The 16,521-nt window shown below is 40.6% G+C and overlaps 1 protein-coding gene across 1 annotated transcript in view; it reads left to right on the top strand.

Moving 5' to 3' along the window:
* The window catches only part of PANK4 (pantothenate kinase 4 (inactive)), a 31,695-nt gene that overhangs the window by 10,622 nt on the left and 4,552 nt on the right, over positions 1-16,521 (top strand). Inside the window, exons 6-18 of the mRNA XM_084651791.1 lie at positions 1,366-1,519; positions 1,720-1,901; positions 3,481-3,562; positions 4,850-4,950; positions 6,423-6,578; positions 7,468-7,580; positions 9,214-9,301; positions 10,048-10,199; positions 11,876-11,931; positions 12,587-12,636; positions 13,518-13,625; positions 14,646-14,746; positions 15,714-15,782. Coding sequence (XP_084507917.1) covers positions 1,366-1,519; positions 1,720-1,901; positions 3,481-3,562; positions 4,850-4,950; positions 6,423-6,578; positions 7,468-7,580; positions 9,214-9,301; positions 10,048-10,199; positions 11,876-11,931; positions 12,587-12,636; positions 13,518-13,625; positions 14,646-14,746; positions 15,714-15,782 — 1,412 coding nt within the window. The remainder of the gene's footprint in view (positions 1-1,365; positions 1,520-1,719; positions 1,902-3,480; positions 3,563-4,849; positions 4,951-6,422; positions 6,579-7,467; positions 7,581-9,213; positions 9,302-10,047; positions 10,200-11,875; positions 11,932-12,586; positions 12,637-13,517; positions 13,626-14,645; positions 14,747-15,713; positions 15,783-16,521) is intronic.

The raw sequence follows: 16,521 nt of genomic DNA, 5'->3' as shown, positions 1-16,521 counted from the left end.
GAGTCTATATTAGCTGTGTTTTGTCAGATACATTTATTAGTCTCAGAGCAGAGCTTCACAAGTTCTCTTTTACTGGACTTGGTGGAGTAACATGTCTAGACTTCTAACAGAGTTTATAGCTGAACTGTAAGCAGTGGGGGAGCCCAGAAAGGCAGGACTAGTCTGCTGCTAGGTTTATTTTATTTTGGTGCTTCCTTTTAATAGCTCTCTGTAGCTGGACAGACAGCCTCTTTTATAGTTTTACTTTTTGAACTAAAATACCTCTGAGACATAATCCCACTTCATCCTATAACTAAGCCCACTTGGCCTCCCATCCTGAGTAGATGATCGGTACGCTGCCTATGTGGCAGGCTCTGGCTGGAATTCTATTCATGCTGATACCTGAAAGGTTGCTAGGCTACACCAACAGTCTCTAGTAACAAGGAAAGGAATGGAAACAACGGCTGAGTATTAAGAAGTTGATCCAGAGTAGCTCTTGTGAGCTTCACTACAGTTTACTTACTGGGTATCTGGCTGGTGAATCTTGGATTGGAAGAGACCCTGGAAGTTTTTCGCCTTCCTTTGTAGCATGGGGCATGGGTCACTTGCTGGAGGATTCTCTGCTCCTTGAAGTCTTTAAACCATGATTGGAGGACTTCAATAGCTCAGACATAGGTGAGAGGTTTTTCGCAGGAGTGGGTGGTGAGATTGTGGCCTGCGTTGTGCAGGAGGTCAGACTAGATTATCATAATGGTCCCTTCTGACCTTAAAGTCTATGAAACATGTTATCCCTGTAATCAGGGTGAGGTGAAGGATACTGAGCTAAGGCTTTTTGCTAATCTGCTTCTTGAAACATAGAATCCAAAGTATCTAGGGATACTGGGTCACATTCTATTTATATATGCCTATGGAACCCTATTTGAATTCTGAGCCATTCATGGGAGTTGTTTGGGTGAAAGGTACATATTTGTCTCATTTCGCACCATGCTAGTCTAGGATGGAGTTCTCCACCAGAGAGCAGCAATACCCTAAGGGGTTGCAAGCAATAAACTTGGAGGACACTCGCACATTCCTCATTTCCAGTCTTCAGGAGGAACAACTTTCAACCAGTTACTTGCATATCTTGGTCACTTGATCACTTGGTCATCTGAGGTCTGATTCAGAGAGGAGTGGTTACAATAGGAGATTCTGAAGCTCTGCTCTAAGATTAGGGTGGGTAGTCAGTCCCTGTGATATGAAATACAAGGAATGCCTGTTTGGTGGGGGCTGGGTTTTTTTGAATGACTAGTCTTACTAAGAGTTCTGCAGAAGTTTGAGATTCAGACAAAATTATCTGGCCATCCAGAAAACCTGGAGTAACACTGTTCGTTTGCTTTTCTTCCTCAGAAATTTGATGAATTGCTGCAGCTTGCTTCAAAGGGACAGCATACAAATGTCGACATGCTGGTGAAAGATGTGTATGGTGGGGCCTACCAGACACTGGGGTTAAGTGGAAATCTAATAGCCAGCAGCTTTGGGAAATCTGCCACAGCAGATAAAGGTACCAACACAGGGCAGGGGGAGGAGTCTGCCCAAGTTTTGCTGTACAGATCATACTATATTTTTTTGCCTATTGTCCATTTTACTTTAGTATGCTGATTGTGTGAATATTTGTGACACTTTCAAATACTGAAAGGATGAGAATGTCCACTTGGGCATGATTCAACCATTTTTAATGTATTTTATTATTTCTTTCTTTAGAATTTTCTAAAGATGATATGGCAAAGAGTTTACTGCACATGATCAGTAATGACATTGGACAGCTTGCCTGCCTCTATGCTAAACTCCATAACCTACACAAAATTTACTTCGGAGGATTCTTTATTCGGGGTCACCCAGTCACTATGCGCACAATCACCTACAGTATTAACTTCTTCTCCAAGGTAATAAAAACTAAGCTCTCAGGAACACAAGAACAAGTCTTGGGTACCTTTCCCAATTTGCTGGAAGACCTTAAGATAGTTGTTTTCAAGTGTACTAAGTTGGCAGCATGATCAAAGTAATGCAGTGAATCTGTAACACATGATTATTAATAATGAATGGCCACTGACTAGGGCCATCCTTTACTAAAGGTCAAGTACTGCTATAAAGATCAATTGCAAATAGTTATGCAGAGTAGTTGTCTGGGTTTTCTAACCATCTCAGTTGTCCTGTGGCTGCTTAGCATTGATCCTTTCAATTTTCCTCGCATGATTATTAACCATGATTATTCAATTCCTCTTGTTAAACTTCACATTCCCTTGTCAAGTTCAGTGTGCGATTGTTCTTCTAAGATAAAACCTGCAACTGATACCAGCTTTAAAAAATACCAACTGCCATTCCTTCTAAAATAGCTATCTGAAATCATTTCAAAGTGTAATTTCCCCTTTACAGAGGCTTTCCCTAGTTCCAAAGTTTTGTGAACTGAGTGTGTGGGTGAAATCCAAAGCCAAGAGCTGGTTTTAGATCTGTTGGTTTGCCAGAGTGGGAACTGGTCTACATGTGTGGTGGCTTTATAAACTTAATAGTATTTGGACCCCGTAAGCATCAATGCTTAGATTTTTTCATTCTCAACTCAACCCTCCAGGGTTGGGTCTCTGGATCTTTTTTCAGTTTCTCTCTGATCTCCCTTTGTCATACCCCTACAATGCCTTTTTATAGACTAGCTGAAAGCTTTAGGAAACTTCCTCCACTTGTGTAAGTGAGTTGTGAAGTCATTGCTGGTCTTTTGCTGTACCCCACGCAAAACATTCTTTTGTGAGCTCCTTTAGGTGGGAGCTGATTTTGCCCCCCTCTCTCCCTCCCAGTTTCCACAAAATTTCTGATTGCCTAGGAAGGTGAGGGGATTGGTGGATAATGGGTACACCTCCTTAGCACGAAGATTCCCGCATTGTATTGCGGAGGTCTTGCTTTCTGGTGTTGACGAGTGAATATCTCCCTGACTGGTTTAACAAAGTGTGTGTGCGTGCGCAGGTGTATTGGCTCTCTCCATTTGCATGGACATTCCAGTGTGTGCTTGGATCTTGAGCCAGTGCGACGTGAGAGGGAGTGAAGTAGAGGAAGGAAACGAGTGTCATGGTTTAGAACATTTGAGAGATGCACTGCCAAACATGAATGAATGTGCCAAATGCCGCGACATTAACAGCACTTTTCCATGGGAAGTTGCAGTAGCTTTCTATACTGAAGCAGAGGCTAATTACACTTCCAGGATTATTCAGTCTTAGAACAAACTGCATATTCCTCTTTGCATGTTCCCTGGCTGTCTCATAATCCTGGGCAGGTAGGTGTAAGTAGCACATGCTGAAAAGACATGTTTCAAACATGCCTCCTACAGCACCATTTGAAATTATTGAAGTGTGTTGGAATGTAGCATGGATACAATGAAATATTCTAGCTGGTTTATCTGTGTTAAGTGTAAATTAGTGACAAAGTACATGTTAGCAATCAGGGGCCATCCAAATGCAATGTTTCATATTGTGGCAGGGAGAGGTTCAGGCATTGTTCCTGAGACATGAAGGCTACCTGGGAGCCATTGGGGCATTTTTAAAAGGAGCTGAACAAGACAGTAAGTACGGCATCACTATGTTCTGTATATGCAGTGTTCTGAAATGTCAGTATCAGTCCAAGGTTCTTTCATGGGGCTGCATGTAAATCATTGGTTAATCAAATAGGTTTGCCATTAACAGCACAGATTTATTTTGTAAATGCTTATTTTCTTCTGGCAAGGAGCTCTCTATTTACTCCACTTCCTTGCTCCACTTTGAGGAGCCTGGAAGATTTGCTTCTTCTCTTCCCCCTCCCCCGCATGACTGTGCCAAGAACAACCTCCTCTCTAAAGGCAGAGGGAGAAGCCAGGCTTCTGATTTCTCTCTGCTCCAGAGAGGACAGTTTCTGAATATGGCCAGTGTGTTAGTGTAGAAATAATGGAATTATGAAATTGCATTCTTTTGCCCATAAAAACGCCTCAATAATTGGAGAGCACATATCTGCTCCTAGCATTCTTCAGTTACAGGTTGTTTTTGCTGAGTATAGAGCTGTGGTGCTGCACTCTCTGATTAGTCACTACTATTTGTAGTTGCTGTATGGCCAAGCCACTCAGTTTGTGTTAGGGTGGGAACAGAACCAGACAGATTGGGGTTAATAAAACTTCTCCTTACTTATCCAGTGACGTCTGCATTCACAGAAATTATTAAGCCTCATAATAGTCCTGTAAAGCAGGAAATTTTCATACCCATTCTACAGAGATGGAAAACTAAGGTCCTAAGAAGCTATGTAAATTGGTGGAGGTTCTGTAGGTGTGGGAAGAGTAACTAGGAATCCCTGCAACACAAGGCATTCTTCTTCTGTAGCTGTATATCCTACACTCTGACTAGTGCATTTTTTTAATTTATCAAAAGAGCCAATTCTTCCTAGAAATAGCTGTAAAGAGTTTATTAAACTAATTGGTTGCAATGCATTCTTAATAAGAACTTTAATAGCTCTAAAGATGAAGATGTACTAGGTTTGGAAATAAAAATAGGGGCTTGGAGATAATTCCAGAAGGGGAAAAAAAAAATGTATTCTCTTGACAGAACACCCCCCCCCCCTTTTTTTTTTAAAGTTTACTAAAAAGTGATGAAGTGATCATTTCTGAAACTTAAGGTTTCTTGCCCCTCCCCGAATTCAGTAAATAAGAAGCCCCAAATTACTAGTTAACTGGATGGTTGAGTAACTGCACTTTTTAAAAAACATTTATTTCCATGGCTATTTGTCTTTATTTAAAACCTAAACAGAGGCATATAGACATTAAAATCACTTGTGGTATAGACTGTCTTACTTTCAGTTTATGGCATCTCTGTCTTTGTTCTTCCAGATCCCAACCAGTACAGTTGGGGAGAGAATTATGCTGGGAGTTCTGGCCTTATGAGCACTTCACCCGATCTCTGCCCCATGCAACGTGCAAGGAGTGGAACGGTAAGTTACTGTCTTTCTAGGACCACACGCTGTCTTCCCTGAGAGATCATTTGGAACCCTCATGGGACTTCAGGACTGTAATAAAACTATCAAACTCCTAACTACCTTCCCTGCACACACTCCTCCCCATCTTAAATAATAGTTCAAGATCCCAAGTAAATAATTTGTAGCCTGATTTCTCACCCCACCCGAAGAAAGTTAACCATCAACTGGGTGTCAGTCTTGTCATCACAGTTGTTAAGACTGCACATGCAAATCAGTGTGTATGCAAATGAGTCCCAACAGTTGTGCATGCAGTGTTGCATGTGCAGTCGGTAATCTGTATCTTGAAAACAGAGCCCAACATTTGCAAGTCAATGTTTTAAAACCAACTAAGTGAAAAATCAGATCCTCAATTAGACCTGCAAAAACTAGTGTTTGTGTTTCTTCTGTAGCCATTGCTACAGCTCATGCCTAAAGCAGTAGAAGGAGTACACTGAACTATTTCAGATGTTAGTAATGTCCATATGACTCATAAGCTTGATTTTGAGTCTCAACAGGTGGAAAACCTGTCTGTATGCGGTGTACTCTTTCTCCAGAGAATGGTGGTAGAATTCTTTAGTAAAGAAGCCGCAGTCAATGTTAATTTTGAAGTAAAGAACACTTTTGACTTGTATGATTTACACTCCATCTTGGATAACATTTTAGAAGAATATTTAAATAAAAAAATCTGGGAATTCACACACACGAGATTCTTGTTGCCTATTGCTATACCTAGATAAGGAGTAGCATATACACAATAGTGCTCAGAGGCTGTATGTAAAACCACTGAAATACTTGAGCGCTCAGTTTCTAAGCTTCCTAGTTCTTATCTGACATGGCAAAAAATTTAAAGTAGGTGTCCAAGTTGTACATATCATACGTAGGTGAGAACAGGTAACTGTGTGCATAATATGCAGTTCATTTGCAAAAATAAATCTATGCACTTTGCTAGCTTTTTTTTAACTGTGCAACAGAATATTTGTACATGTGGAATTAACTGCTTGTGTGTTGCCTGTTAAACATTTGACCCTCAGTGTTGTTTTTCTATAAGTTTAAGGGCTGTGGGGGAAGGGCAGCAAACAGGAATGTGTGAACTGAAATGGAGGGGGAAATATCATTTTAATAAAGTGAAAGCTGTGTGCTTGAATACTCCCTTCAGAATGATCCCACCTCTCATTTTACCAGGAAACTTGTGGGAAGGGGAAAGAAATAGGGAGATTATAAGAAGCTTTTTTTTATTAATGAAAACTCCTAAGATGTCAAGGCAAAGCTTTGACAATTGTGGAAACATTCTTTACCATACTCTATGCACACTCTAAGGCAGCTGTCCACTAAGCTGTAACTTCTGTGAGCTAGTCCCATTACAAATCAATCTTACTGGACCAGCCTGTTTCTGAGTTAATTTAATTGAGAAGTCTAATACCTTTATTTTTCCCCCCATCACTTCCCAGTTTGACATGTTCGAAATGGATCGGTTGGAGCGACCGCTTGTTAACCTACCCTTGCTAAAGGACCCATCCACATACATCCCTGACACTGTTGACCTCACTGATGATGTCATGGCCAGGAAATACTGGCTCACTTGCTTTGAGGAGGCTTTGGATGGGGTAAGGGTCACAATGCAGTAATGTGTGTCTAAATAGTTTCATGACTTGGCAAATAGATTTTTCTGTGGGCTGACATGGATGAGCTCAAACTGCTAACTTGAGCACATAGTTACACTTGGTGGATAATGGAGCCTTCCCTCTAGCAAATCTTATAGGTGCATTGGTGGAGGTTCTCTGGACACTCTTACCTCAGCATAGCTGGAATTTTTTTTTGTGACCTTTTTTGAATGGTTTCTAAACAATAAAATGCTCCCTGTTTAAAAAACAAACAAACAAACGAGGGCAAAGATGATCATGCCTAAAGGGCCAAATCCTGCTGTCCTTATTCTTTTAAGCAGTCCTGCTGACTGCAGTGGAACTACTGGTGTGAGTCAGATGAATACAGTTTGGCCTAACTTAAACAATTCACATGATTGTCATGCTCTTCAAGGATTCTGTGTTTATAAATCACTCCTGAATTCCTGTATCCATAGTAAGCAAACCCATCCAAAGAATTTATTGGATATAAAAACAATTGACTAACCCGCATCTTAACTAAAGAGCGGATGATTTGAACTTTATTATAGCAGACTGGTAGAATACTGTATCAGATGCTTCTAGCTTTTGGGATTATCTGGAATGCGCCCCCCCCTGTATTATTCAAACAATAGTAAGCACTTATTTTTAGATGCCTATTTCCTCTCTGATTGCATATCCTTCAACCTATGACTTGAATCTGGGGGGAAAACCTCAAGTCTAAAGTTCTTTGGCATTGACACACTGAACATTACAGAAGACAGAACAAATATTTCTAAGCCTGAACTTCAGCCATTGAGACTGTTGCATTACCCATCACGTGAGGGTAGAAGCATTTGTTATCTCCAATCCAGCCTCCTTGTTTCTCTGCCAGGTAGTGAATCGTGCTATGGTCAGTCAGCCAGACTCTATGGATGCAGCTGAGCGAGCTGAAAAGTTCCGACAGAAGTATTGGAATAAGCTTCAGACACTCAGACAGCAGCCTTTGTAAGTGTGGGCTTTTTCCAGTGAGCACAGTTAACTTAGATGTGATTTAGTAAATGTATGTTTAATATGCATTTGTTAGCAAGTAGCTCACTTTTGTAATTCTTTGTTCCCTACATGTTACATTTAGGTCATATGCATAAGAAATAAAAAGTTAAAACTACTGCTTTTATAGGTTCCTACCCCAGAGTGAGCCCCATGCATACAGAGGTGACTCACCAGCTGGTGCCCTCTCATGGTTGGGTGCAGCGTTGCTGGGCCTTCTGCTTGGTTGCCTCCTCCTGATGGCTGTTCAGACCCTTTGTTGGTCTGGCTGAGTGACTTGGCCCTCCGGCCAGCTCACACTTAAGAGTTCAGTCCCTTTCTGGGGAACCCAAATCCAGCTGTAACTTGTCAAGCCCCCATTTGGCTTCTCTTGGCTGGCCTATTCAACATCCCTTCACCTGGCACCTCTGTGAGCCAGCACCAAAGTCCTTCCAACTCAAACAGAATTTAACAGATTGATACTCTTCTGTCAATCTCTGGGGACCACTCAGTAGAACTCAAAACAACAAACAAAGCTAACTTAAGCATATTTAACCCCTCTCCAGGCTTGAGCCTCTCATCCTTCTCAGGTTCCTCTTGAGCCCATGGATTGCCTCCCTGGAGCTTGGCCTATTTTTCCAGTGACACCCTACAGGAGATAGCTCTCCAGCTGCAATCCAACTGCCATCCCCCTGATGGCTGGGCTTCCTCCCTTTTTAAGTCCTACATCCTGCACAGGTGTGGTGAGGTGGGGCTATCTGAACACACTGGCTAGCCTGGGGGTTCCTTACCCTTAAAGAGGCAGGCCACCCTGTTACAGATGCATATTGGAAGAAATTGGGTTTGTTTTTTTATATAGGGTGCTCAGATTCATTAGTAGGAAACAAAATATTTCTACATCCCAAGTAATCAAAACGACAACTGTCTCCTAGAGTAGGAATCAACATTCCATTGTATGTCCATAAGTAAAGCTTGCTGTAGGCTCCCATTTTTTATGATCTTGGCCCGTATTAAGAGTAGACTATGGACTGATACATTACCTCTTAAAGTATGAAAAATAAGATTAAGGACCTCTCTAGATTCAGATGTCCAGCTAATCATTACTGTGTCTCATTGTGCTTGCACAAACTGCAGTGGACCAGCTTATGTATGGTAGCCTTTTATATTGTAATACCTTCCTAGCCTCAGAGGTGCCTGTGCTCCTAGTTAACCATATTGATTTGACCACAATTACTAGAACTTAACAAAGACATTTTAATTTTTATTGCACAGTAAAACTTGATGGTCTAGATATGGCAATGATCCTAGAAGTAGTAATTAGAATAGTTTAATGGCCAGTTTCTTGGTCAAAATTTCACTATCCTTGCCACTTTAAAATAGGACTTTTCTCACTGGAGTAAAAGAAGCCTGTGTGTAATAGTCAACCCTGCTTTAGATGCTCAGATACAATAGTGACTGATGTCGTGAATCTAGGGTATAGTGAAGTGGCACCTGTATTACATCTGGGTCAGTTTACAGAATCAGATTCTGAAGATGGTGGGCATGGGGAGAGAACCAATTCTTCCTCCACTGTCTGAAGCAGCTGATCCTCCATTCTCACTCTTTCTTTCAGTGCCTACGGCACCTTAACAGTTAGAAGTTTGTTGGATACGCGGGAACATTGTCTAAATGAATTCAACTTTCCAGATCCCTATTCAAAGGTAAGTCCTTCTTGCTTTACAGGGTGGACAAAAATGTAAGTTCAAGATATTTTTGGTTCCTCTCAAACTTGATGTAGGTAGGTAGTTGCTCATGGTGAGGAGGTGGGGACTGGATAGCTTAAGGCAGAGTTTCTCAGCTGGTGGGTCGCTACCCCCAGGGGTCATGAAAGGCAATCAGGGTGATTGCAAGGCATTGAACATTTTTGTTACAATCTAAACTAAAGAAAATCTTGTTCCCCTATTCCCAGCACCCCTTTACCGTTTTAAATCAAATATTTTGTTAACCTCTCAGAATACAAATTATATAGTCTAATCATTATCATTGGGATTTTTTTACTGTTACATTTATAGTAAATATAAGGGGGATGCATGCATTTTGCAAGGCTGATTATCATGGGGATGCCTTTGCTTAGGGTTGTTTTAGTTTGTTTTGTTTTTTTTTGTTCTTGATGGCTCACTTGACACTACTTCTTCCTGCTGGCCAAGATCCATTGTCCTGTCACTGTCTTGAAAAGAAACAATAGCAATTTGTGCTCTTTTTCTAGCATTAATGCAGTTATTAGCAGCCAAGGAGATATTTTATTTTTACTTGTTCATACTAAGCATGCTGATAACAGTAACTTGTTGGTCCATTAGAGGCCATGAACCTAGAGGAGAATGCTTGGAGGTGGTCTTGGCACTGAGGCAACCAATGATGGGTAAGAATTTTTCATCTATAAATCCAATGTCTCATATCTTTCTTACAGGTAAAGCAGAAAGAAAATGGCATAGCGTTAAAATGTTTTCCAAGCGTAATCGAATCTTTGGATTCATTAGGCTGGGAGGAGAGGCAGTTTGCTCTGGTGAAAGGACTTCTTGCGGGGAATGTCTTTGACTGGGGAGCAAAAGCAGTCTCAGAGTAGGTGCTAAATATTTTAAAAACACCATTTTTAAGACACTAAATATCCCATCTTTCTTTTAACAAATTCAAGTGCACCAATCCAATTTTAATGGAATAGTTTGTATGTCACCTTCTTCAAATGCTGGTTGTTTATTTGCAAGACTTGTGGTGCTGCAGGAAATTCACCATTACCAACCCTTAAAACGGGCAGATGTCACTATGAATGTTTGAATGAAGTAGTAATAATACAGAGGTTCACATTTGAAAGTTTGCGCACTTCGCTTGTAGTGGACATCTTTAGCACTGTTTTGGATATGTGTTCCACTTAGCTTGGCATTATGTTCCTGTAAGATGAATGTGTACTTCCCACTGTTGTTCTGTGCTGTCCTAGTACCCTGTATTACGTGTTCACTCGGTAGTTTGTAATTAGGGATGGCTGAACGATTTTGGATAGAATGGGAATCTACCAATACTTTGCTCAGACTAAATCTTTATCTGGAAAACCTTTATTAAACTCTCCCACACAAATGAATTCCTCGTTCCTGTCAGCACTAGATACCTGAATACCCGCATTCTCACAGTATCTCAGGGTTAGCTGCCTTAAACCCAGGGAGTCTGACTTCTGGGAGATGCGCATACAAAACGCCCCTTTAAAACCAACAGGAGGTGACCTTGTGCACCTGCCAGGATGATTTGGCTCTTTGGCTTTCTGTATAAGCTTGTTATACTGGTATAGACCCCTTCCAGAAAACACTCTTTGGAAAGCACTTTAAACAGGCTTGTATTATGTGAATGTTTCCATGGCCAATCCGATTTTAGACTAGTAAGTCACAGAATTTCAGTTCCTAAAATGACCAACTGTAGCTACTAATATAGATCTGGTCACCCACCTATTCATCAGTGCATGTTCTCTTCCCTCAGAGGAGAGGATTAAGGGAAGATGTCCAAGTTAATGGCATTCACAACTGGCTCAAGGAATTTTATCTCGGTGGGAATTGATTTGCAGGCAATATCTATGCATCTAATGGGAATGGGGAAGGGGTCAAGGATGGTGGAGAAACCCAGCAGAGCTCTGCAACATTTCACTGCTGATCACTTGAAATTAAACCAGGCCATCATATTCGCATCATCCACACCATCATTTAACTGTGGTGGAGGTTTTAGCTTAAAATGGCTAGCTGATGGAGAAGTCTGCAATATGTTGTCAACCAGTTTAACTTTAAAATGGCTTAGTTTAAAAGTTCGACAAAATGCTCAATACCAATTCTACTGTCATCTTCAAATTAAACAAGGCAAATTACTGCTTCCTGTACAAAAATATCCAAAGCTTGTCTTGCAGTTTGTCATGATTATATATAAATCATAACTATGTTTACATGAGAATATAGGTGCTACCATTCGATGCTTTCCCTAGAACCTATTGTTAGTGCCTGTACGTTTTTACATGGTGCTGGCAGCTCTTTCCTTTGAACATAAGAGCTCTTCTTGTTTAAAACCTCTGAATTTTTTGTTTATAAAAATAATATAAAGCACCTATTGTTCAGCCAGTGGATCTCTGCACACCCCCACTAAAACTGATGCTATAAAACCCCCATCTGATATTTTGTTTATTCAGCTGCAGAGCTGTTTATCCCACATAGATGCCCTGTCCAAACTTGTTTAATGCTGTCCTGTTCGTCTTTCTTCTGATGCAGCGTTCTGGAATCTGAGCCACAATTTGGATTTGAAGAAGCCAAGGAAAAATTGCAAGGTATAGAGAATCATTCTGTGGCATCTTGCCTGTGCGTGTTAATATAAGAATGGAGGTGGGCAAGAAAGTGTCTAGTGGGAGAGAGTTCTTCTACCAAGGAAGGTCACATGAAATAAATGGTATCTAGTCTTTATTCCAGATGACTATGCTACAGTACTTCACTGAATTGCTGCTCTCTGAATTCCAAAGATGTCAGGGCCCCATTTCCTCTTAGTCCAGAACATGTAAGATTTTTTTTTTTCCAGTGAGCAAAAAGGCTCCAGCAAAAAGACTCTGCCTGAATGTCAACCGTCTTTTCCTGCCTGCTATTCTAAATATACCTCCTGCTTAGCAACACCAAATAGAAAGTAGTCATCCTATGAGGGGTAACAGTGTGTCACTGGAGACACTGACTCTAATCTCTTATGACTTGTTCTGTATTCTTTATCAAGTGCTATTTCAGGGAAACTAACTGATCTGCTTTCACAGTTAAGAGCCCAAGAATTCTTTGAACCTACAAATCTAATATTATAGCATCGTCCAGAGCTCCAATGTTTTAATGTTAAAGCAGATATATATAAACCTGACCTGCCTTTTCATAAGTACTTGTTCTAACAATGCTTACAAAGATTGCCATGGGAAAAATGCTAACCACCTGATTTTGTCAACTCTACAGAGCGCCCGTGGCTAGAAGATTCCTACAGTGAGTGGATACAACGACTAAAGGTATGCTTGGTCCATTGTGGCTTTAACTATTCACTTAGATTTATGCAATAGTCATAAAAATTACTCTGATCACCTTTTGAGTTGCATAATGCAATCACTGTCTCAGGTGTAAATTTCCATCTTAAAAAAAAAAAAGAAGAAATCCTCAAGCTCTGTAATTACTGATCAAATTTGCATTTTGTGATCGTGTTTATTAAAGTGGAAAACATATTACTTGCCTTCTACAACTTAAAAACCCCGAAACAAAGGTTTGTTACTCCTCATCAAAACCTCAATCAGGGTTTAACGAAAATACTTTAAGCAGCATGAATTGCAGTACCATAAGACTGGTTTTAAAGTTTTCATAGCCTAAGAATTGGAGTGAATTGAAGGGGAGTGGGACTAGGCAATAAGCTTTTCATTTTAGTTGCCTAGTACTAAGGCAGCCCAGATCAGTGGCAACAATGGAGTAGTTAATGTCTCTGGCTGTTCCATAGCCTCAGTTGGTGTTGATGTGACAAACTGCCACAATTCACTTTAGTTGACAGGCCTAGGATTAATTGATCAGAGTTTGAAGATGCTACCTCTAAGGGAATAGGGTAGTTCAAGGCTACTTTAAACCTTGTTGGCAGGACTATGTTGTGGAAATCTTGCTCTGCTTGTACTATGGATAGGGCTTCTGTTTCCAGCAGTGTCAGTATAGCCTTCTTCACCAGCAGGAGAGCTGAGCTGCTTCCAAATAATGGTGACCCATGCAGACATTTGCCAACGATATAATTAATTTCTGGATATTAAGAGTCTGGGGTTTTGATCTGAATCTTTGTAAATAGTTAACACAAATTAGTCATTGAACTTATGAGAACTGGCAACTCAACCCTGAATGCACTGGTTTTCTCTTTCAGGAAGGTCCCCCTCATAAATGTGCCTTAATTTTCGCAGATAACAGTGGAATAGACATCATTTTAGGAGTCTTCCCCTTTGTCAGAGAGCTACTCTCTAGAGGTACAGAGGTGAGTTTGAGTACTCTGGATTATGGATGCTTCATGGGCTTTATAATTGTTTGAAGTGTTCACTAATAGTGAAAGACTTAACACTACTTCCCACTAACATCTGCTAAAGCACTTCTGTGCACCAGAAATTGTAATAATAAACCAAATGGGAGGATTGTGGCCAAGTGATATGGGTAAGGGAATTTAGGAGTCAGGACTCCTGGCATCTAGATTCATCTCTGCTCTGACTTAAAAAAATCACAGCCTCTGTCTCATGAGCTGTAAAATGAGTCTAATAATAACCTACTGCAGGAGAAACTGAGGAATTTGGGGGAGGCATAAATTAAAAGTGCTATGATCTCTTTAGTTGAAATGTGCTGGAGCAGTTTAAGGAGTTACTAAATGGCAGTAAAAATCTGACACTCTTGTTTTTAATACACTAAATGTTGGGTTTAGTCTGACTGCGTGTTTGACTACTGATAAGGGAGTTGTGAGTGTGGTGACAGGGAGCGTAAGAAACGGTGATGGGTAAATTGAGTAATAAATGGCTGTTAGGTTTGAGGTCCTCAGTCCTTTTAAGTGAAGCTAGGGGTATCTGAGAGAAAGTTTAGCAAGTCTTAGTAAAAGCAATAACTTTGTGAAACTGGCAACTCCAATCCAAAATGTTGTTGTATTAGACAGTAGTGGAATAAACTTTAAAAGAATACACTAAAAGTCTGATACAACCATTGGTTTTTGCAAATTTAAAAACCATGCTTCTATCTATTTGTATAAACTATTCGAACGGGAAAATGTGCATGCATGGGTGTCGGCTGTGGCTGGTGGTGATCTTCCATTGGGGAGGGAAAACCAAAACTAGGAAAATGTCATTGTAAAGCCACAATTTGGCAGGGGCAATTGAAGGCAGCCATAGAACATGAAACAACCTTGATCATCTTTGAAATTGAGATTTCAGCTAGACATTCTTCCACCTCCACCCGTTTTGATGAATGTGTGAATATCTTAGATAAGAGGGGAAATCTTCTGATCTCTTTGCTGCAGGTTATATTGGCTTGTAACTCTGGCCCTGCACTAAACGATGTTACCTACAGTGAATCCTTAATTGTTGCTGAGCGGATAGCAGCAATGGATCCCATTATACAGTAAGTCTCTTTTTTCCTTTTTTGAATTGTGTGAAGAAAAAGGCTCTGACCACATTTATAAATACTTAAACTAGATTCTGCACTTTGACCTGCCCTCTCCCCCGTCATTTCCTTAAAAGGAAATACTGTCCATGCTGAAGGTGTAGAATACATGATATACACAAGATTGAATATATCTTAAATGTCAGTGAGAAGAGAAACCTCCTGTAATGATTGTATCTCCTACTCAACCCCATTTGGCTAACGCATGAGAACCAGAACCTGAAATAAATGGGGAAATACTGAAATGAAACTTAATGAAAACTGAGTGGAAATTCAAAACTGACTACTCTGTTACAATAAGCTAGAATTCACAAACTTTCAGCTTTCATAATATAAGATGATAAAGCACCAAAGATGTATTTTAACTGTTCTTGGGGATCTCTTACATGATGCCACTCAAATCCTTACAGGTGTTAACTTTTTTGAATTATGAAACGAGAGAAATGTATATTAATGTGGTGTACAAAGCATCCCTTCTAGGGTTGCATGAGTGAAATATGTCCCCACTGTCCGAGCAACTGCTTCATAATCGTGTAGTAAGTTTAGAGTGAAATTCTGGAAAAGGATGACTAAATGCCCCCCTTTCTACTCAGCCTGAATAGGTACATAAGATTGAGAAACAATCCTCAGCAACAGGCACAGAGCATCTTGGTGGCAGGGTACGTTGCAGCCTGCAGCCATGTGTCTGGATACTCACAATTCAGCCTCAGTGCGTAGGTTGCCCCATCTGCCTCCATGGAGTAAGCTAGAACTTGGCTCTGGTCTGCAGGAGGGAGTTAAGTCTTGCGTTGTTTCAGACTAATGCCAGTCTGGCTGCATTGTGGGCCTGGCTTTCCCAAGGGTTCTTGCCTTCAGGACTTCCTTGTTTAGATGATAGCGAAAGAAATTATGTGGTTTGTTTGTTTGTTTGTTGTTTTTTCCAAAGATCTGCACTGACGGAAGAGAGGTTGCTGTTGGTACAAACAGGCTCCAGTTCCCCATGTTTAGATCTGAGGTATGTTTACCAGTGGATGAAATGTGTATTGTAAATTCTCTGCCTTTGCCATGCAGTGAGGTAGATTCTGCACTTTAGTACAGTAACCACCCAACCTCTTTCTTTCAATAGAAAGCATTTCTATAAAATCCATTATACTTGCTGAAACCTGCAGACAAGCATGTATGATGATAATGATCAGTCCCTGCTGTCTGTCTGATATCTTAATTCTCTCTTGCTGCAGCAAACATATCTACTTTCAGCCTCAAGTGGATTAAACATTAAAAGCTTTGGCTCAGAATATTCAACTACTCTGAATTTTCTATGTAACTACATCAGGTGGTTATTGTCGGAAATGAAAAATTGGTTCTTAAGGGTAACAGGCCTAAGCCTGTAGTTATTGTAGGCAGTTCTGCCTGGATCGGCTCTTTGTCTTAAAGTAAAAAGAAAAGGAGGACTTGTGGCACCTTAGAGACTAACCAATTTATTAGAGCATAAGCTTTCGTGAGCTACAGCTCACTTCATCGGATGCATACCGTGGAAACTGCAGCAGACTTTATATACACACAGAGAATATGAAACAATACCTCCTCCCACCCCACTGTCCTGCTGGTAATAGCTTATCTAAAGTGATTTCCAGCACAAATCCAGGTTTTCTCACCCTCCACCCCCCCACACAAATTCACTCTCCTGCTGGTGATAGCCCATCCAAAGTGACAACTCTTTACACAATGTGCATGACAATCAAGCTGGGCTATTT

The sequence above is a fragment of the Lepidochelys olivacea genome, assembly GCF_965140295.1.
Source record: "Lepidochelys olivacea isolate rLepOli2 genome assembly, chromosome: 18".
Lineage (NCBI taxonomy): Eukaryota > Metazoa > Chordata > Testudines > Cheloniidae > Lepidochelys > Lepidochelys olivacea.
The sequence above is the reverse complement of the archived record's forward strand: the minus strand, read 5'-3'. Positions and strand labels throughout refer to the sequence as shown.